A 21,651-nucleotide genomic window follows, 5' to 3' on the forward strand; every position below is an offset into this window, starting at 1 on the left:
ATACAGGATTAAAAAAAGCAATTCAGGTGTTCCAAAAGAAACAATGGTCAGAGTACAATCTAATGCTCTGAGAAGCCTGGCTATCTGTGTACAAATGGTGTAGATTAATGTAAAGGGAATCGAGGAAGAAATATCTAGAAACACATTTCGAAAGAGGTTGATAGAACTCTTTCAGTCTATGACAGGTCAAATGGGCAAAAGTAAGAATAAGGAAGACCAAGATGACAATAAATAATATGAATCTGATTAGCATCTATTGAATTATATAACTCCAATAGAAAATATATTGTGGCCAAGACTGCTAGGTGTCCCTGATATCTATCTTTCTCTATTTCCTTTAAATATAGGGCTCTGAATTTTAGCTGGGCCTGAGATTTCACAGAATAGAGGTACATTTCTGACCTCCCTGTGGCTCTGGTTGAATTCTGCCACTGTGATTGAAGCTACATGCAGCTTCTCAGAAGTGTCCCAAAGCAGGACAGTTGATGGAGCCTGTGAACTCCTTTATTATATTAATTAGATATAATATTAAAAAGGAAATAATTTTATTGAAACCTAGTTATTAAAGTATTAAAATTAATTTGTGATAGTGTATAAACATCTTTTTCAACACTTTAAAAAACAAGAAAAAAAAACCAACAAGGTCCTGTGGCAAGTGTGAATGACTGCCTTAATTGCAATGCCATGGATGTAAATTATATTTGGAGATATTTGAAACAGATATCAATTCTTTTTTTTCTACTTGTATATATTAACTCAATGTAGTGACGGTTCTTTTGCACCTTTCGCATTCATTTCAAACAAGCGGTTCTACCTCCTCTTGGTCTGTGTGATGGAGCATATTCTTCTCTGTCAAGACCATGGAGAAGGCATCCCCACTCATCTTCCACCTTGTGGATCTCTTAGTTATGAAGCAACCATAAGTACATCTGGGAGAATATGGACCTTTATTCTTACTTGCACTTGGATATCTTGGTTTTACTTCTGGGTCTGTCCCTATTATCGTCCAGAAAATCTACCAGTGGGGGAAATCAAATAATACCCAGGAATAAAGGCTTGAAATAAGCTTTGCTTTGAAATAAGCCGCAAATGAATGATGTTTAAGTATCCTGCTTAACCGGGGCTGATTGTCATATGCTTTTCTAAAAGTAGTTGTTTTTCTATCAGAATTCATTAGAGTCTTGGGTTATGTTTAGAAGATGAAATGCAGATTAGCTTCCAATGTAATTCTGGTGTCAGACCAGACACGTTCATGTAGGCCAGACACTAGCAGTTGCTGCATGAAATGTCCACTGGGTGGAGCCACTTAAGGCTGTAAGATACAGGTACCATGAAGGCCAACGCTTGGCCCCACTTCTAATTCTGGCCATCTGTTAAAAGCATTAATATGCTAAAACATGGCCACAATTTTATATACTACAAATGTTTACTTCATATATTGTCTAGAATGGTTGTATGTAATAAATAAATTGAATCCTTATCAAAAAGCATTCTGCGATCACTGGGCAAGTTTAGGACAAGTTGAGCACTAAAAAGTGGAAAATATGAATAATGTCTGCAACTTACATGTGTCAAAAAATAAGATGGACTAATGGGGGGATATAGTGTAGATGAAAAAATACATGAGAAAGCAAGTGTGGTAAAATATTAATTATGGACTGTAGTTGGCGGATATATAGGTGTTTGCTATGAAATCACTTCAACTTTCCTATATGTTTAAAAATCATTATATAATGTTGCAAGAAGCAAAAAATGTTGGTAATTGATTATAAAATATGTAATAAAAGAAAGGGAATGTTAATCCAGATAGAGAAATATGATCAAAGATAAGTCTATTCTTTTCAGAAGAATGTCAGGGAAGGAATATTGAAGAAATGAAAACTCCCATTTTGCAATTCCCTAGTACTAATTGATTCAGGAAAGGGTCATCCATGGATGCAAAAACCATTGGGTGAAATGTGTTGGGGACCTGGATATTCACATAGCCTTAAATGTCACCCCGCCCCCCTACCCCCCGCCAACAGATTACTTACTAATTAATAAAGAGGGAAACATGCCTTGGTAATGGAGTGCTGTGCTCATCACCATCCTAACCAGGTCATCACCACAACAGTGGAGTTAAATTTTTACAAATGCATTATGTATATTTTTAATTTCTTTTTTACATGCAGTATTTCCAGAGCTGAAGCTACCTAAAAGTCATATAAAGATAGAACTGTACATTCCAAGACACCACTGACCTCCTGCCTGGTTGCCTTTCACTCTTATTGTAGCTGTGATATTTGTGTTGATAATTTGTGTTTGGTAAATGTGTGATTTCAGCCCGGACAAGCTGTTCTTAGAGCAATAATATAACAATGCCTGGACTCCTTCCTTACTGGGCCAGGCACAGTGCTCTGCACTTCCTCACACACTGCCATACTTAACCCTTGCTTCTCTGGTATTTGCATCTCTATCAATTCATAGGTAAGCATCCTTTCTCCTTCCACTAAAAACCAGTCTTCCATCTGCGCTTGCTGGCTGCTATGGTCAATGTTTGTGTGCCCCTAAAATTCACCATGTTGAAATTCTAACCTCCAAAGATGATGGTATTAGGAGATGATGCCTGTCAGGGCTAGGAGATGGTGTTTAAGTCATGAGGGTGGAACCTTCATGAATGGGAATCGTGCCCTTAGAAATGAGGTCTCACAGAGATCCCTGACCCCTTCTACCATATGAGGACACTCTGAGAAGGCATTGGTTATGAACTGGGAAGAGGGGCCTCACTAGAATGGGCCCATGCTGGTGCCTTGATCTTGGACTTCTAGCCTTCAGAACTGTGAGAAATAAATGTTTGTTGTTTATAAGCTTCCCAGCTTGTGGTATTTTGTTATAGCAGCCCAGATAAAGGCACTAGTTCCATTTTCTTGCCACATTTTGTCTCCCACTCATTCCAATATGTATTCCATTCCTACCACTCCATGGAAATCACCCTTGCCCAAGTCTTTGATGGCTTTCATGTGCTTAAATCCAGTTTTCATCATCCACAAGGGATTGTTTCCTCCTTCAAATACTCTTGTCCAACTTGTGATATCACACATTGCTAGTTTCCTCTTGTCACCCAGACTTCTTCTCTATTTCCTGTACCATATCAGCCTTTCAACTCAACCCTTAATGTTACATATAGTTCCTTGGGGCTCTGTCTTAGGCATTCTCATTCACTCCTCTAACAAATATTTTTTGTGTACCTACTATGGACTAGGCAATGGTTCCTATGCTGGTTGCTGGTCTCTGTTCTCAGGGAATTTAGAAGATGCCAACCATAATAATAACACAATTAATTATTTTCTTATAATCATGATAAAGACTTAAAAAGTTCAAGTCCTGCACCTTATAATGCTTTTACAGATTGATTAGAATGGACTTGGCTGTGTCTGAAATTCCAAAGATGCATGAGGGAAACAGAAATGCTCTTAACAGCAAAACATCTTCCTATAGTTGAGAAAAAAAATAAAGAAACAAAGATATAATCTCTTTGACTCTGTCAATTGAAACTAAAATTCTTCTTATTCTCATTTCTTTCTCTGATTTGTTTTTCATAGGTAAATCGCCAGTCTGCCTAAAGGGATCAAAGGTTATTATAGATTTTTTTTTTTTTTAATGAAAATGCATTTCATGCCAAAGCCTAAATCACCTGCAGGATGAAGTCTTATTTGCTCGGGCCTGCCTTATTCTTGTGTTATTTTGGGAAGTCATGGTCACTTCCTAAGTATTGGTCTCATCAGACCATTATCAGACTTACCAGACTGTTTCATGCCACAATAGTTAATAGTGAGGCATGAAAGAGGATACATGCACCATGGACACTTGAATTTGCTTACGTTTGGAAAAACATTGCTTCTTAGCGACTCCTAAAATCACCTTGGTCATGAAGCACCTTTTCCCAAAGAGCACTGACTAAATAAATACAAATTAATTATAAATACATGGATAGAGCCCATAAAATTTTTTTTAAGAGATGCATTTGAGTAAGTAAGATATGGATCATAATGAACCAAAGTATTTGAAAAATAACTTTATAAAAGTCCTTTGGAAGAGACACAGATGCTGGGAGGGAGCCAAGGTCTCTCAGTCTGGCAGGGACCCAAGGGGCTTGACGTTTACATTTGACGGCCATTAAAACAATTCAGAGTTGCCTGTTGGTGTCTTCCATAGTTATCCATCAGTAGATCCCAGTATCTACTATACAAAGAGGCGGCCTTCATAGATGGGTTTCAAATTTTGGTTTGGCCCCTGCACCAAAATAGCATTCCCAACTAAATGGTTTGGTTAATGGTTGCTGATACTTGAGCAATTTGCTAGGTGCTAGTGCTTTCCACTAATCTCCCCTTAGTCCTTTGATGCAGGGTGTTATGGACCTATTTTTGAATGGGGAAGTAGATGCAGAAGTTAGGTAACTGCCTAATGGCAGTCTGGTTCTGAAGCCTCGACTCTTCACCCAAAGAATTTATGTTTTACTTTCCTCATAATGATTCACTATGTGACTTTTAACCTGTGCCCTGCTAACCCCCACCCCTTCCCAGTCTGACTTTTCTCAGAAGCTCACCTCTCTCTTTCCTCTCCACTTCCTCCTTAAGAAGGGGCCCCTTGTTATCTTCAGCCAAGATCAAAGTCACATGCAGTACAGTCAGTTCTTGGACCATGATAGACCACGTCTTCTTCCACGTGTGCTTTCAAAATGCTTCCACTCTTACTTCTTTCTTCCCTCTTCTCTGACCTCAAGACCTCATGTTCTACAGGGAAACAAGGAAGTAGCCATCTGGGTCAACAGGAAGCCTAATGTTTGCTGCCTCCTGGAAATGTCTCTGTTGGCTTTGTGTGTGTCTTTGTCTCTTTTTCCCTTCCTTGCTGGATCCAGCATACCATGTAACAAGACCTTTGCTCCCACCTGCTCTATCTGCATGGGTCTGGCCCTTAATTAAGTAATTTACATTTCAAATCCTCCTACTGCACAAGTTAGGCCAGTGCCCTCTAATCAGCTTCCTCCTTGCAAAATGTTTTCTGAAGCAACGGATTCAGGTGTATGAGAAACTAGGACACAGTAATTTGAAAATAGAAAAATAAAAACTTTAAAAGCTAGAAATGTTGTAAGAAGTGATATAATCCAAAGGGAGGGACACTGAGAGGCAAGTAGGACCCACTGGGGCACAGCTGCACAACTTTATAGATTGTGCTGTTTGGAACTATGTTATGTTCCCACAGTTGAGCAGGTGGAGGGAGTAAGGCAGCTGGAGAATCCACAGGGAAGCAGGTATGCCTATCCTGGCTTCTGTTTAACTATGACTGACACTTTCTTATGGTGCAAAAAGCCTCGCCTCACATTAATGGGCTATTTTCTGACCATGTTTCATGGAGGAGTTTATACCATTACTTTGCTTACAACCCCTTATCATCTGTCTGGCTAGTTTACTGTAGAATGTTCCCGAATCTGCAGAGAGTAGAAATTCAGTTTTAAACCTAAACTTATCATTGGTTTCGGACTCTTGGGACCAAGATTTTGAAATCAGTGAAGAGTCTTGAGGTGAATCAGAACTGGCCTCTATTCCTGTCTGTCTCTCTTTACTACTTTTCTGTTTCCCTGTACATGTGTTGCATATCTTCTCATCTGGGGCCTTGACTTCTCCACATAGTGCCATATGGAAAAAAGTAATTTTTGATATGGTAGCTTGTGGAATTATTTGTGTCTTACTGGTTATTTTCCTTATGCCTAGCGCCCATTGAGTTGGTGCTCACTATATATTCGTTGAATGAATTAATGAATTAAAGCCTGGAAGTGTTCACTGGGAATATTTGGGAAATATTCCCCAACTCCCTGTCTAGATGAGACCACCATCTTGTGTCATGAGTAACACTTTTTATAAACTGTGTTGTGCTGATTTGCCATTATGAACTAATTTTAACCAAATGGTAGCTATTTCCTGCTTTTTGCATAATGCCTGGCACACTGTCAATAAATTTTCGTTGAGTCAATAAATGTCATGCTTTATGTCAATGGGTTTTGGCTCTTGGAGGAAAAGCAAGCAAAGCCTTGAAATCACAGAACTAGGGGATTGAAAGGAACATTGAGAAGTCTTCAGTTACATTTCCCTGTTTCTCAACCGAACCATTCCTGGTAATCATCTACTTTGTTCCTGAACACCCACAGGAGGCTCTCTCACCGTGTGACTCATAATGTTTTCCTAAGAAACTTGTCTTTATTTACTTCCAGAAGACACAAGGCATGCATGTCATCTTTTTCTTTTCTTTCTTTCTTTCTTTTTTAACTTTTTTTCCTTTCCAGGAAAAAGAAGAAACAATTAGGCACGCCAAGGCTGTAAGTGGCTTCTGGGTCAAATACCTTTGCCCACGTGTGGAGTAGAATTAGATGCCTCCAAATCTAGATCCCGGCTTTGAGTGAAAATCATATACTACGTCTGCCTAAATCTACAATCTGAAGACACAGTTCTAAACTTCTGTAGCACGATAGAAACTTGGGGCTCCTGCTCACAATAATCTGTTCTGTATAAAAGTCCAAATACTCCCACTTCTGATTTTTTTTTCAGTTTGACACATGACAGTTCAGCTAGCATCCAGGGCCAGCTTCTCATCAACATCAACAATGTCTAGATGAGATGGGTCAGTTGGTGCCACCACCTTCATTTTAAGTTAAGACACCATGAAAAATAATAAATTCAGGGACTGTGGAAGAAACCAAATCCCTAAATCTTTCCCCTCTAAGATGTCATGGAAGTGCCTTGAGTTCTTAGTCATCTAGGCTGTTAGAAATAAGTCTAGGTATGACCTGATTTGAGGATAGAGGAGAAAATTTTTTTTTAACCTTCTTCACAAAGACAATTATTGTCATGTGTTTTCTGTGTTTCAACTCACCTGTGGAAGAAACACATCTAGATAGTTGTAGCCAAACTTGTCCTGAATTAGTGGAAACCCCTCATCCACCTGGTGTGATTCATGTTGACCTCCCTCAGGGGATTAGAGAGAAACAATGCTCTTCCTCTTTACTTTGCATAATCACCACCAACCTTGAATTTCTCTATTCAAATTATCTAGGCCAAACATTCTTGGACTTAAATGACCTCCCAAATTTTGACCTCCATTTAACAAACTCTTTAAACCCCACTGACTCACCAGACATTTCCTGGAATAGGTCAGCTTTTCTCTGTGTGTGTGTGCAGAGTGGAGACGTATTTCCCATCGAGTTCTGTCTTGAAATTTTGTAAGTGGGTCCACACCCAGCTGGCTTAAGAGTGAGCATGGGTTCTGTGGCTCTGAGGGCCACATGTGGTACAATCGATACTCATAGACAGAAGGAAACTTCATTTGGGATTCTAAGAAACATCATTTAGTAAAAGTATTCTTTCAAAAATTGCCTGAATTTTCACCCTTAGAAATTCTGAGCTTTATTTGGACTCTCTTGCTTTCCTCTTTTCCTCTTCTCTGGATCCTTCTCCTTCCTTTGACTTTGCAAAAATCTTTTGGTTGTCCTATTCTAAAAAGACTTACCCTAAATATGGACACTTGATAAATGTGGTATTTGTCAAGTGGGGAAAATTTATATTTTTTAAAGCAACACTGAAATAATTGGATACCCATGTAGAGAAAACAAACTTTTTTTTTGCTTTTAAAGATTTTATTTTTTTAAGTAATCTCTATACCCAATGTGGGGCTTGAACTCATAACTCCAAGATCAAGAGTCACATGCACTACTGAGTGAGCCAGCTAGGCACCCCCAAAAACAAAAACTTGATGCCTGCCTCACACTATACATAAAAACTAACTTCAGGGAGAGTAGAGTCCTCAATGTAGAAGGAAAATAACAAGCTTTTGGAAAATATGGGAGGGTATCCTTATGCTCTTGCAGAGTAGAAAAAGATGTCTTAAACAGGATATATAAAACAGAAACACCTGATAAATGGACCCCAAATAATTAGCTTTTGTGCATCTAAATATTAAAGAGTGAAAGACAGTTTCAGTGGTTGAAGGCATTTGTAAACCATATAATTGGAAAAGGGCTTATATTCAGAACATTTAAAGAACTCTTTCAAATCAGTAGGAAAAAGACAGAATCCAGTAGAGAAAACGGGCAAGAGACATGAACAAGCATTTCACAAAGTTGGCATCTAGTGGCCAATAACATAGGAAAATTAAAATGAAATCTCAGTGTTACACTACTCACTACACATCTACCAGAATCACTGAAATTAAGAAGCCAGATAACTATTGGTGAGGCTATGGAGTAATAGGCACTTACACTCTGTGGATGGAAATATAAATTAGTAAAACCACTTAAGAAACCAGTCTGGCATTATTACTAAAGTTGAAAATATATATGTATTCTCCATGACCTAGCAATTCCACTCCTAAATGTAACCCCAAATAAATTTGTTACATATGCGCCAGGAGACATGTCTAAGAGTATTCATAGTTGCATTTGTTTCTAGAAGCTCCTAAAAGCTCCAAGGATAATGGCACAAATGTCCACCTACAGGAAAACAGATAAATTGTGTAATGTTTATGGAGAACACCGTATATCAGTGAAATTGGATGAACTCCACTTACATGCAACAGTATGGCTGAGTCTCAACAATACAAAACTGAGCAAAAGAAGTCAGGTACAAAATGATTTGTCTTGCCTAGTTCTATATAAATGTTTTAAAATAAGCAAAGAATTTTCCTGTAACTTTCTATTTATATAAAGTTCAAAAATAGGCAAAAACAGTGCTTGGGGATTCGTAACTATACGTTAAGGTATAAAGCAAAGCAGGGTAGTAATTACCATAAGGTTGGGGTCATTGTCACCCCTGTGGGCAGGGGCAGTTGTGACAGATGTGCAGGATTGGTGTGTCAGAGCTGAGGGATGCCAGTGTCCTATTTCTTGATCTGGATGGCACTTTATAATAAGCTGTCTAGTTGGCTTTGTGTGTTTTTCTGCATGTTATATTTCACAATGAATTTTTAAAAAATAAAAAAGCCCCCTGCCTGCAGCCCCAATCTTGCCTCTTCTGAGCCTCTCTTCCCTGCTCTTCTCTCCACCAGGGGAACTTCCTCTCTGACTTCATTTTCCCCAGTTTCCCAGCTCCCACTCATCACACAAACTGCCCCCCATCCCACCCCTGGTCACCAGTGACCTCCTGGTTGAAAAATCACATGAACTGTCTTTGCTGTTAACCTTGTAGTTCTCTTTTCCCTTGGCTTCCCCAGACCCTTCCCTCTCCTGGTGCTTCTCCCCTTTCCCTCCTTGTGGCCTCTCTGCTCCAACCTCTGACTGCTCTAACTTTCCAGTTCCTGAAGTACCGGGGCTTCCTGGGTTTCCTTCCTCCTGGTGTCATCCATGCCACTGGCTCACTGTTGTGTGATCAGCCCCCAAATGCATGATGTTCCCTCCAGGGGACTCCAGGTGCCTTTATCCCTAGAGCTTCCTGCCTCCTCTCCATTTTCTTCTAGGGGTATGAAATCACCCTAATTTCAACCAACAACCTCAAAATGAACTCATGGTCTTCCTTGCTCCAGCCCTATTTCTGTCTTTCCAGTCTACATAAAGAAAATCACTTCTAAGTTGAAATCTCAGGCTAGAAATGTTGACTCTCTTTAATCTGCCCCAGCACTGAGACATACTATTATTTATGTTCACACGGCATGCTAGGCACTTGCTATGGTCTGAATGTGTCCCCTTACCTACCCTCCCACCCCCTGCCAAATTCCTGTTTGGAGAATCTAATGCACAATGTGACAGTATTAGGTGGTGGGGCCTTTGAGGTGATTAGGTCATGAGGGCAGAGCCCTCATGAATGGGATCAGTGCCCTTATAAAAGAGACTCCAAAGATCTCCCTTGCACCTTCTGCCATGTGAGGACCCAGCAAGAAGATGGCTGTCCATGAGGAAGTGTGCCCTTGCCAGACACTGTTCTGCTGGTGTCACAATCTTGGATTTCCAGGCTTCAGAATAATAAGAAACAAATTTCTGTTTATAAGCCACTCAGTCTGTGGTATTTTGTCATAGCAGCCTGAACGAACAGTAGTTTTTTAAAACATATATTACATACTTTAAAAAAATGTATTAACTCACTTAATTCTCTCAACACCAGGATATGGTATTATTATCCTACTTTAGAGAGGAGAAAATGGAAACATTCATCGCCAGAGCAGCTCTTAACTCACCCTGACTCAATGCTAATTGCATGGCCAAGAGGGCCTCCTACGAGTATTGGTACTTCTGTCCAGTGCTGGTTGTTACCACCTCTAAGCTACAATCTGATTATCATACCAACCTCCTAAATGTCATCCCAACCACACATAAATCTCTTTCCATTTTGTCCACCTTCAATGGGGGTATCAATAATTTGATAGTGTAAATTCTTTTATTATTTTTTTTAAGTAGGTTCCGTGTTGGGCCCCATGCCCGTCTTGGGCTTCAACTCACGACCCTGAGATCAAGACCTGAGCTGAGATCAAGAGCCCGATGCTTAACCGACTGAACCACCCAGGCACCCCTTGATAGTGTGAATTCTGATCTATTCTTTCCTGATGCCTTAGCCATTTGGAGGCCCCGTGATCTGGGGCCAGCCTGTTCCCTGTACCTTCCCTGGAGCCCCTGCTCCTCATCTCCTCTATCCCCAGCATACATATTCTTTCAGGCCCCTGGGCCTGTGCAGACAGTTCTCTTTGCTTGCAGTGCTCTGCTGACACCCCTCCCTGTTCAACCAGGAAATCCCTGCCCACCTCAGAGACTCCCCAGTCAACCCAGCTCCACCTGCTTATTTATTTATAATGTACTTGGTGCCAACTTCCAGCATTGTTTTTTGTTTTTGTTTTACATCACACGTAATTGCTTATTGGTTTCTGCCTGCCTTGTTCCTGGAGGGCAAGAATAGTGTATTATTCCTTCTTGAATTGGTATCCCTTTCCAGCAGTGGTCTTATCTAGGGGGCAGTTAATGGTTTTGCTGAGTAAATATGTATCTCTGGAAATTCTTGTCAAGCAGCAGGCATTGGAAGAAATAACCTTGTTTCTGCTCGTTGGTGGTGGTATGTGGTATTCTGCTGGGTTTGAGATGCCGTGTTCTGCACCCTGAGACCTAGAGGTACTTTTTTCTTTCCTTTTCTCTTCTTTTCTCTTCTTTTCTCTTCTCTTCTTTTCTTTTCTTTTCTCTTTTCTTTTCTTTTCTTTTCTTTTCCCTTTCCTTTCCTTTCCTTTCTTTTCCTTTTCTTTTCATGGAAGAGAATGAGGGAGAGAAAAGAGGACTATCTTTGGTGGATGTGTGTCCTCCTCACTGACTGGGCTACCAGTTGCTGGTGACATGGACCCACCTCCCTTGCAGACATCTTTGTCTTGCTGTCATACTCACTTTGACTCTATTCCATTCTAGCCCTTCTATTCTTTTGAGCCATAAAAGGCCCTCTGCTTTATGCTTTTTTTCTCATTTAACCCTTATGAGGGGAATCAGGACATGCTGCCCCCAAATCTACCACTTTGGCATGAGAATTATCTTGAGCTGAAGGCAACTGAGAAAAAACAAACGCAGAAAGAGCTCTTCATTTTTCCTCTCTCTGTCTAGAGCAGGGACGAACTTTCCCTTGTGTAGGTGTCCCATAACAGGCAGAGGAGAACACTTGTCACTGGAAACAGAGATGGTGCTAAGATTGCATAAACCTCACTGCCAAACCTTATCTCCCATTAGCTGCCCCCATGTCTTTCCTCATCACTTTCCCATAATTTCTTGGCCCTAAGAGCTTAACCTCTCTTTTTTTGGTCTAATCACTGCTCCACAATTTTTTGTCCTTTGTTAAAATGGTACATAAGACCCTGAGTCTTAATGTTTCTTTGAATTTTTCATTTATTTTCTGTGAAGCTGCATGAATATAAAATGAAGAATATTAATAAAATTTGTATAGCTTTCTCTGGTTAATCTGCCATTTCTCAGTTTAATTTGCAGATCTCAGGTGCTGAATCTAAGAGGGTAGAGGAAAAGACTTTTCCTCCCTTACACTTATGATCTATGAGATGAAGTTCAGTGTGACCACTGTGTAGACAACTGAACTGAAGCTCAAGGAAGTTACAGTCACATGTGGGTAAAAGATTTAGGACTTGTGCCAAAGCTCTTTTACCTTCCTTGTTCCCTCCTTTGTTAGTGCCTAAAAGTTTGTTTTGCCTTTTTGGTGATTCTGAATCCCAACAGATTGCTGACACCTGTTTGTTTGGGCTGCCAAGTCAGCTTAGGAAAGGAAGCACAGCTAGGGACATCCCTGAAAAACTCTCATCCCAGAGCCAGTCAGAACAGGCCGGTGTTTCCCTGTGACAGGACTCTTTCTAGGCCTCTGCAGCACCCAGTTCCAAGTTAAGCAGCATTAATCACTCAGTGAGTTTTGGTTGATGACATGAGACTGGTTTGCATAACCCAGCTGCACTGGGGCGGGCACCCAGGCTCCCATCTGACAGGTGCTTTGGGAGGTGGTGTAAGAGAAAGAAAGCCTGAAGTGCTCCCTACATCCAGGATCTGGAGTCTCTCCATTCTTTCCTTCTTACCAGCTCTTTGGAAAATATTGGCAGGGCTTGTGAACCTGAAACAAAAGCCTGAGAAGACAATCTTGTTTCTAAGTGACAGGGCAAGTTAGGGATCAAAACAAGTTGTACTAAAAGAGACTTTTCAGGTTTGTCAGCCCAAAAGGAAAAAATCATAGGTTTAAAGAGTGTCATGAAAAACTCTTATTGCGTTCCAAGAACCCCACTGGTTTTGTCTGGGAATTTGCCAAGGTTGCGAGAAATGAGCACTGTGTCCATTTACTTGGTCTCAAACACAAGATAAAACTTCCGCTCACCTGGAAGCCAGTGTTGCTGTAGCCCTCCGCTCTGGCGGCCGTCCTACTCTTCAGCTCCACGAAGTCTTCGCTGCTCATGGCATTGGTTGGGCTCTGAATTCTTTTCAGGTGTCTGGTCTAGAGTTTCCTCCGTACCTGAAGGAACATCAGCCTCTGCTGATGTCAGAATGCCACCTGCTGTTGTAGGAACCTGGGCACGGCTTACATTTGAAAACTTAACAATCTGTGGGGCGGAGCAGGAGTGATAGGTGGGTGGGGTGAGGCCTCCAGTTCAGGTCCACCCACCTCATTAATCTTCCCGTTTAGGATTGCTGGCCCATTTTTACTTTGGAAAACTCAGTACACAGAGCAGAAAAAGACACTTTCTCAACAGTCACCAGTGAAATAATCTATTTCCTGTGGGTGGTATTGGGGACTAGGAATGGTGTGGGGTGGCAAGGAACATAAGGGCTGGCTGCTACAATTGACCACTATTCTCTGCTAGGTCCGTGCTCAGTACTTTGTATACGGTTGTTTTGGTTTATCTTCAGGACAAGCAAAAACTGAGATGTGATAAAGTAAAGTCAACAATTTGCTCAGGGTCATTTGGCTAATAAAGGGACAGTGAGAAGTCAACTCAAAGTCTTTTTACTACATCCCTGTCTACAGATCGGTTTGCTTTTAAAAAACCAATTCCTAGAAATGCAAATATGCAGCAGATAAATGGAACGTGACCAACTGCTCACTTAATAAAAGGATTCTTCACTTTAGGAAATTATTAGCTATAAGATTCTTTCAAATAGCAGTTTCCCCTAGTACACTTAAAATGAATATAGTTGTGTGGTCTCTGAGGAAATGTGAAAAATGCTAATGATAAGTGAAAAGCTAGAATTAATAAATGGAATACTGCATACAGTAGATAAAAGAATAGAAGAAAATATCAAATGTAATTATGATTATTTCTGGGTTGTGGTTTTTATGCCTGGTTTTTATTTGCTCTTTCTTTGCTGAGTTTTCTATAAAGACCATGATTTATTATTATTATCATGATATAGACTATATAATAATTAAAAGCTCACTGGAACCACATTGCCTGGGTTCAAATCCTGGCTCTACAACTTACCACAGCTCAAGAGCTAAACCCAGCCAGCTGTTTATTTTTAGTTTTTATTTTAAAAAATTTTTTTTAATATTTATTTTTTGAGAGAGAGAGAGAGAGAGAGACAGAGACAGAGACAGAGCACAAGCGGGGGGAGGGCAGAGGCAGAGGCAGACACAGAATCCGTAGCAGGCTTCAGGCTCTGAGCTGTCAGCACAGAGCCCCGGGACAGCAGGGCCAGAACTCATGAACCAGGAGATCATGATCTGAGCCGAAGTCGGACGCTTAACCAACTGAACCACCAGGTGCCCCGCCTGTGACATATTTTTAAACATAAAGCCCAAGAGCTAAGAATGGCTTTTAGATTTTTAAGTGGTTGGGAAAATTCGAAAGAACGAATATTTCATGACACATGCAAACTATACAACACATGCAAATTGCAGGCCCCAGAAATAAAATTTTGTTGGAACACGAACATGCCCGTCCCCTTGTGTATCATTTATGGCTGCTGTTGCCCCACAAGAGTAGAGCTGGGTGATTGTTACAGAGACTGCATGGCTGGAAGTCCAAGATATTCACTACCTGGCTCTTTACAGAAAATCTGTGTGGATCCCTGACTTACTAACCACGTTGAATTTGGGCAAGGTACTGTGTTCTCTGTGCCTCAATACCTCATCTATAAAATGGACATAATAGTTCTGTTTCACACTGTATATTACTGAGATGACAAAATGGGATAATAGACTTAAAAACACATGGAATGGTGCCTGGCACATAATAAAATTGTGATAAGGTAATGCTTATCTTAAAACCTTAAAAAGAAAAGGCACAATGATCTCTGAACAGTAGTGGGCATGTGCTTTAGGGACAGGCTTTCTCCCTGAGGCCAGGTACACCTGTCGTTGAGCAGGTGATATATTGCCCCCTACATAGGAAAGCATAGTACCCCCACCAGACTGGTGGTCAGGTCAGTCTCTCCCCAAATCCCCACCATATTGGCAGCATGGAAAAGGTGATCTCTGACTTCTCACTGTGTGCTTGTGGAACCCTGGTCGAAGTCCTCACCATTTATCAACACCATCGGAGCTTTCTTTATGCTTTCCTTCTTTAATGATTCTCACTGATGAATGGAGACTTAGGAATTTTTACCAGTTCTCCCCCATAATTGTGATATGCCATAATAAGTTGTTGCCATGTAACCCAATGCAAAAAGTCCCATTGGAAGTGATCAAGAGGGGTGCAGATAAACAGAAAGTAGATAATATGGGAAGCTTTCTTTAAAAGTTCTTTTTTAATGTTTATTTATTTTTGAGAGAAAGAGAGAGAGAGCAGGGGAAGGGCAGAGATAGAGGGAGACAGAGAATCTGAAGCAGGCTCCAGTCTCCGAGCTGTCAGCACAGAGCCTGATGTGGGTCTCGGACCCACGGACTGCAATATCATGACCTGAGCTGAGGTTGGATGCTTATCCGACTGAGCCATCCAGGTGCTCCGATATGGGAAACTTTCATTGTAAAGTTGTTGGAAAAAGCCAGTTGCTGAAGTTAGATATCAAGAACTGTCATGAACTCAAAGACTCAATCTGGTTCAGGTTTACAGAAGATTTTTACTCTCTGGAGGGGAAAAAACCCCCGTTTATTGTCACAGTTATAAGTGCAGAAGCTTGGCTCAAATACCTGAAATTCCTGCCGATACGCTTTTATGAACCTTTTAAAATGCACAATCCAGTGTTTTCTCTGTCCCTAGGCTGTTAAGCCCGTTAGTTTGAAGAGTGCAAGAGTATTTGAGAACACATCACTGTGCAAGCAAGAGCACTGTATAGTGTTGATTAAAAGACACAGTGACCTGCCCCTTCCATACTCCATCTACACCAGTGAAAAGGAAACATGGAGACCTACTTAGAATAAATTATACATACAACTGTGATGCTAAAACATAAAAATGATGGTCAGTTACAGGGAAGTTTGGACTTAAAATGCTATCTATCTAAACCTATAGTTAAGATCTTTAAGACCTAATGAAAATTCAGACTTTCTTTGCAGCCTAAGAATTAACTTGAGTTATGGGGCTATCACTTAAAATGATTGGTACCTTGGTAGAAGTGATGGCTCATTTTTCCCAATTTGCACATAGAAATCATGATCAGAAAATGAGGTGAAGGACCCTTTCAACTTTACAAGACCACATTTTAAATCATTCCCCAGTCATGCAGAATCATTATTTATAAGGAATAAGTTGTGCCAAAGGCCAAAGGAATGATCCCTTAACTCTTCTGAGTCTCAGCTGTTTTCGTAGTGTCCCTCAAACTCAATTTTAAACTTTGAAATCATTGTGTAGCGACCAAATTACTGGGATTTTTAATCAAATAATTTCTATATTCCATTCCCCAAGAGTTGGCTTCCGAAGACTGAAAACCCATGGGTTGTGTGGACAAGCTCATTCAAGAAAAGCAAATGAAAATAACCTCAAGCTCCTCCAAATTTATTAAAAATATGAAAGTAAAATGGGGTGCCTGGGTGGCTCAGTTGGTTAAGTGTCCGACTTCAGCTCAGGTCATGATCTCGCAGTCTGTGAGTTCAAGCCTTACGTTGGGCTCCATGCTGACAGCTCAGAGCCTGGAGCCTGCTTTAGATTCTGATTCTCCCACTCTCTTTGCCCCTCCTCTGCTCATGCTCTGTCTCTCTCTCTCAAAAATAAATAAATATTTTTTAAAAATTAAAAAAAAAATGAAAGTAAAAAGAAAATGAAATACATGATAATGTATCTTGCCTTGTGCATGAAATTCTATACTAAGGTCACTCTTTTGGTGACAGTGCTTCCAAAAGGAGTAAAGTTAATTGTTAAAAATCGTGTGTAACATTTGTCCCGTGTTAAGAATGATGTATAATATGTTATAGCATGAGTTTTATCTGCTCCCTGCTGTTCTCCACCAAGGAACATTTCATGTATTACAGATTAACATTTGTTTATACATTTTATAGTTTAATAAACCAAAAATGTAATCCTGGGATGCTTACAAAGCTTAACCTAATTAACCGACTCTAACTATTCAGATCATTCATGAGAAAAAAAACCCAAAACAATAATGTATATTTGAGATAAGAAATACTTTGGGACGTTTTCCAACAAAAAAATCCCTTTTGCTTTTCAACACTCCCACTGTTTGGGGTACTAGAAGAGGCCAGCCATAGCATTTATAGTAGTCAGAGATCGGTCAGAAGATATGCAACCTGAGTAATACCTGTGACTTAAGATTGTTTGGCTGTCTATATCACTTTATTTTTTAATTTATATTTGTATTTGTATTTTATTTTTTAATGTTTATTTATTCTTGAGAGAAAGAGAGACAGGAAGAGAGACATAGAGAGCATGAATGGGGGAGAGGCACACAGAGAGGGGGACAGAGGATCTGAAGTGGGCTACTGACAGTAGCGAGCCCATGTGGGGCTTGAATTCATGAAGCATGAGATCATGACCTGAGCCAAAGTAGGAGGCTCAACTGATTGAGTCACCCAACCAGGCACCCTATTTTTATTTTTTTAACTAATCTCTATGCCCAATGAGGGGCTCAAACTCATGACCCCAAGATCAAGAGTCACATGGTCTCCTGACTGAGCCAGCCAGGTGCCCATGTCTGTACCACTTTAGTTAAAATCCTGGGAAGGATGACCTTGGCCCAAGCGCAGACCAATAAAGAAAGGGAGAGAACTAGTGTCTGTGGAGCACTGCCAAGTGCCTTTTAAGTACTTATGTTGTTTCCATTTTGTCTTCAGAACAACCCTGCAAATGAGGTATTAACATCCCCATTTCACAGATGAAACACCTGAGGCTCAGGGACACAAATTGATTTTTCCAAGAACATTAATAAATGGCAAAGTCTAATTTGAACCCTGCCTCTATCGAGAGTTCTAAGTTCTGTAAAGAAATAAAACTCAGGGGAAGTACAACTGAGTTAATACCCAAAAGTGCTCATTCTATCAGTGGGGAAAGCAAACCACAACCATGCTAAATGCAAAAAAGTGAATAAAATGGAAAAATGATACGGTTGTCATGATAGCAGAGTTTCATCCATCTGTGTAGTTTGAAATCCTCAAAAAATGTGCCAATGCTTAGTTGAGGAGATTTGTTAGAAGGCCCAAGTATTGGCCTGCCATATTGATTCCACTGGAAATGAATGTTTGGGCTACAAGCTATGGGAGGGCTTTAGCCATCTTAGTCCCTGCTCTCTCTTCAGTGCTCTGGGACAGAATAGGCTCAAGGCTAAATAGCTTGTCCATTGCTCAAAGGAAGAAAACTGAAATCTTTACATTCCGTGTAGCCCAGAGATACTTGTGAGTTGCACAATGAGTTGTTAGCGAGATGAGTTCACACTGGCCAGCTCTCCCCAAGAACCAGGGCTGGGAGTGGGGTGAGGTAAACAAAGAGCCTAGGGTACAAAGTTTAACAAGGCACTCCTCTCAGTGCCTTGCAAGTGTAGGATCAGCACCTGAGAGTAGTGAAAGCCTTCTTAAATTTGGCATCCTAGGCACCTTGCTCAGCTCACCCTGCTTCTGGCCCCGCCAAGAACAATCTATGAGTTTATTTTGGACTAGTATAACATAGGAGTTAAGGGTACAGACTCTGGGTGTGCCTGGGTGGCTCAGTCGGTTAAGCATCTGACTTTGGCTGAGGTCATGATCTCATGGCTCGTGACTTCGAGCTCTGCATCAGGCTCTGTGCTGACAGCTCAGAGCCTGGAGCCTGCTTTGGATTCTGTGTGTGTGTCTCTCTCTCTTCCCCTCCCCACTTGTGCTCTGTGTCTCTCTGTCTCTCAAAATAATAATAATACAACATTAAAAAAAATAGAGTGCAGACTCCAGACTCAGTTCAGCTTCCAACCAAGGCTTTGACTCTTACTAACTAGCTAGAAGTTCAGGCAAGTTACTTACCAGTAATCTCTCTAAACATCTGTGGTTACCTGAAAAATGAGGTTTATAGTTCTATCTATCTTACAACAGGCCTGCCGTGGAAAGTGGTTCACATTGGAGAGTAAGAGTGTACATTCTCAAGATTCCAAGGAAAACTTGCCAGTCGCTTCCCAGAAAGCAACTCAGAGTGGACCTCTAGAGCCTGCTAAGTGTCTAGTAGGGTAAGTGGTTAAATAAGGTTAACTAAGAGAGTGACGAAGAAGCAGTGATTTTTGCCTGGGTTATGGTAACGGCAACGTAGCCCTTGTGGATGACCAAAGGCTCTCCAGGAAGCCCATTCTTGAGTCTAGGATTCTTGAGTCTTGAGATTTCCAGAGATAAACATCTTCCCCTTTATTCTGTTAGTTCAGAGAAAGACACAGCTGTGTGAGTGGTCTGCAGAAAAGCTTCATACTGGGCTGGGTCTGTGTGTAAAATTTCCCCAGTTCTCACCCATAAGAGTGGTTGGCGGTAGTGCCAGCTGCATTCTTTTGATGTGGTCAGGTGAGTTGATCTTGTGTGATTTAAAGGTCCATGGACCCAGCCCAATGTTTGAACACTTAGGTATCACTCTCTAAGGACCACAGTGCTGGTCATTCTCTTGTGGGAAACACTCACTGTCCCTTTTCACAGGTGAGAAAACAAGACACAGTTCATGAGGGAATGGCGGGTGGTTTGGGATGGTTAGCTAAACAAGGCTATTATGGGGGGGGGGGGAACATTGCAATTTCTGGAAAAGAAAACACTCAAAAGTGTTTTATCATTTTGTAACCATGATGGCAAGAATCATGAACAGGTGTTAAACCTAGCTGGAAAACTTTGATGAGAAGAGCATTTATAATGTTGAAATTTAATAATTGTGACACCTGAAAGATGCCATCTTAACCAAATGGTCATCAAGAATGGGACAAAGCAAAAAAAAAAAAAAAAAAAAAGAAGAATGGGACAAAGCTACATCACGTGCCTCCTGATAGGCTGCACAGAAGACAGATCACTTCTGTGATACTTCTGCCCCAAATGTATAACTTGAATCTAATAATAAGGATGTTATAATCAATCACAGGATATTTTACAAAATAACTGGCCTGTATTTTTAAAAATTGTTAAGGTCTTGGGAGGCAACGAAGGCAGAGAGGCCATTTCACATTATAGGATACCAAAGATACAGCGTGAATAAATGCAACATATCATCCTAGAGTGGGTCCTAGACCAGTGTTAGAAAGGACAATACAGGGACAAATTGGCCATGTTTGAATTTTGGTCACAGCATGTGTCAGTGTTAAATTTCTTCATCTTCATAACTATATTGTGTCATGTAAGAGAATGTCTTTAGGTAGACATTGGGTCTTTAGGAATAGAAGGGCATGATGTCTGTAATTTATTCCTGAATGGGCTTAGGAAAAAAAGCAATGACAGGTAAACGTATATGAGTATATGAGAAAATTTAAAAAAGCAAATTAGACAATGTGTTAATGGTGAATCTGATTAAGTTATGGGAGTTTTTGTTATTCTTGCAACTTTTCTGTAAGTTTGAGATGAGTAGTAAAAAGTTATAAAAAATAGATGTTTTATAAATTATTCATACTTACAAATGTATAAATTTAGTCTCAGTTATGTATGTAGACAGTGAAATGGTTAATTATATATTTATATGTGTATATATATATATATATATACATATATATTTCCTCTTTTACTAGTTTTATTTTGCATATGGAAAACAAAAACCAATAACAGTGCTTTTCTTCCCATTCATATGGATCTTAGGAAATGACTGCCTTTTCCCCTGGAGAAATAGCCCACAGACAAAAAAGTAGCACCACACTGTGAGATCTGTGAGTGCCGCAGTCAGTACCTTGAAGATGACCCCCAGGGGCAGGGAAGAAAGCAAGTGTGTCACAGGAGATGGGACAAGCACATCAGGACCATAAGCTGGGGAAACCTGTCATTTCTGTCTTCAACACCACTGACCCGGAATACACAGTAGGTACCCTTTTTCTCTTGGCATCCACCGCCGCCACCTCAAAGGGATCGTTTTTGGTCTATGGTCTGAAGAATGCTTTTCAAATGACACAAGAGTGTCTTTGAGGAGTTGTGCAAAGAGAAATGCCCAAATGTGAATAAGAATTATGCCAAAGTTCAAGATCGGGAAAGAGCCTCTAAGGAAAAGGAAACTCAGCATGTCAATGTCTTGCTACTTCAACCAACTGCCTCTGTTGGACTCAAAAGGGAATCTCAAAAAATTTGAGGGGTCAAATCAGCATATAAATGATGTCCCTATAAACCCTGTAGGATTACTTTCTTGGATGGTGATCATGTTATGTCCTGAAGCAACAGAGACTGATACCGAGGCTGCCAAATTTAAAGACTGAGATTGAAATTATGCTTCCTTCAGAATAAATTGTTCTTGTGACTGTTTTTTTCTCCTGGTCTAGCAACTGCTTTCTTCCCTGTTGCTGCAGGTATTTGCTACCTTATGCCTGGAGTGAGAAGGTAACTTTAGGTGCAGAGATTGGGCAGCCCTGAGAATGCAGGGGGCTGGAAGAACAGGAGTCAGTGCTCACTGTGCTCTTATAGCGACTTGGCCCTTCCTTCAGCCTTGAGGACCTATCCCTGAGGTTAGTCTGAAGTTTGACTGCAAGCCTGGTGACTGCTCACTATCCCACTGGGGCAGGGGAACAGAGTGAGGTCTTTAGTATTGCACAGGTATGAAATGTACATGAGTGAGAAAGAAAACCACAGTTGCTCTTGAGGCTGGGCTGGTCCCCCCATCCTAGCT

At 40.7% G+C, this 21,651-nt stretch overlaps 1 protein-coding gene across 2 annotated transcripts in view; it reads right to left on the reverse strand.

The window, feature by feature from the left end:
- Positions 1-13,274, reverse strand: part of SLC28A3 (solute carrier family 28 member 3) — a 59,576-nt gene extending 46,302 nt beyond the window's left edge. For both annotated transcript variants that reach the window (XM_042913833.1, XM_042913832.1), the window contains exon 1: positions 12,852-13,274. In XM_042913833.1, coding sequence (XP_042769767.1) covers positions 12,852-12,929 — 78 coding nt within the window. In that variant the 5' untranslated portion in view covers positions 12,930-13,274. The remainder of the gene's footprint in view (positions 1-12,851) is intronic.
- Positions 13,275-21,651: the final 8,377 nt, after the last annotated feature.

Source organism: Panthera leo, chromosome D4, assembly GCF_018350215.1.
Source record: "Panthera leo isolate Ple1 chromosome D4, P.leo_Ple1_pat1.1, whole genome shotgun sequence".
Classification (NCBI taxonomy): domain Eukaryota; kingdom Metazoa; phylum Chordata; class Mammalia; order Carnivora; family Felidae; genus Panthera; species Panthera leo.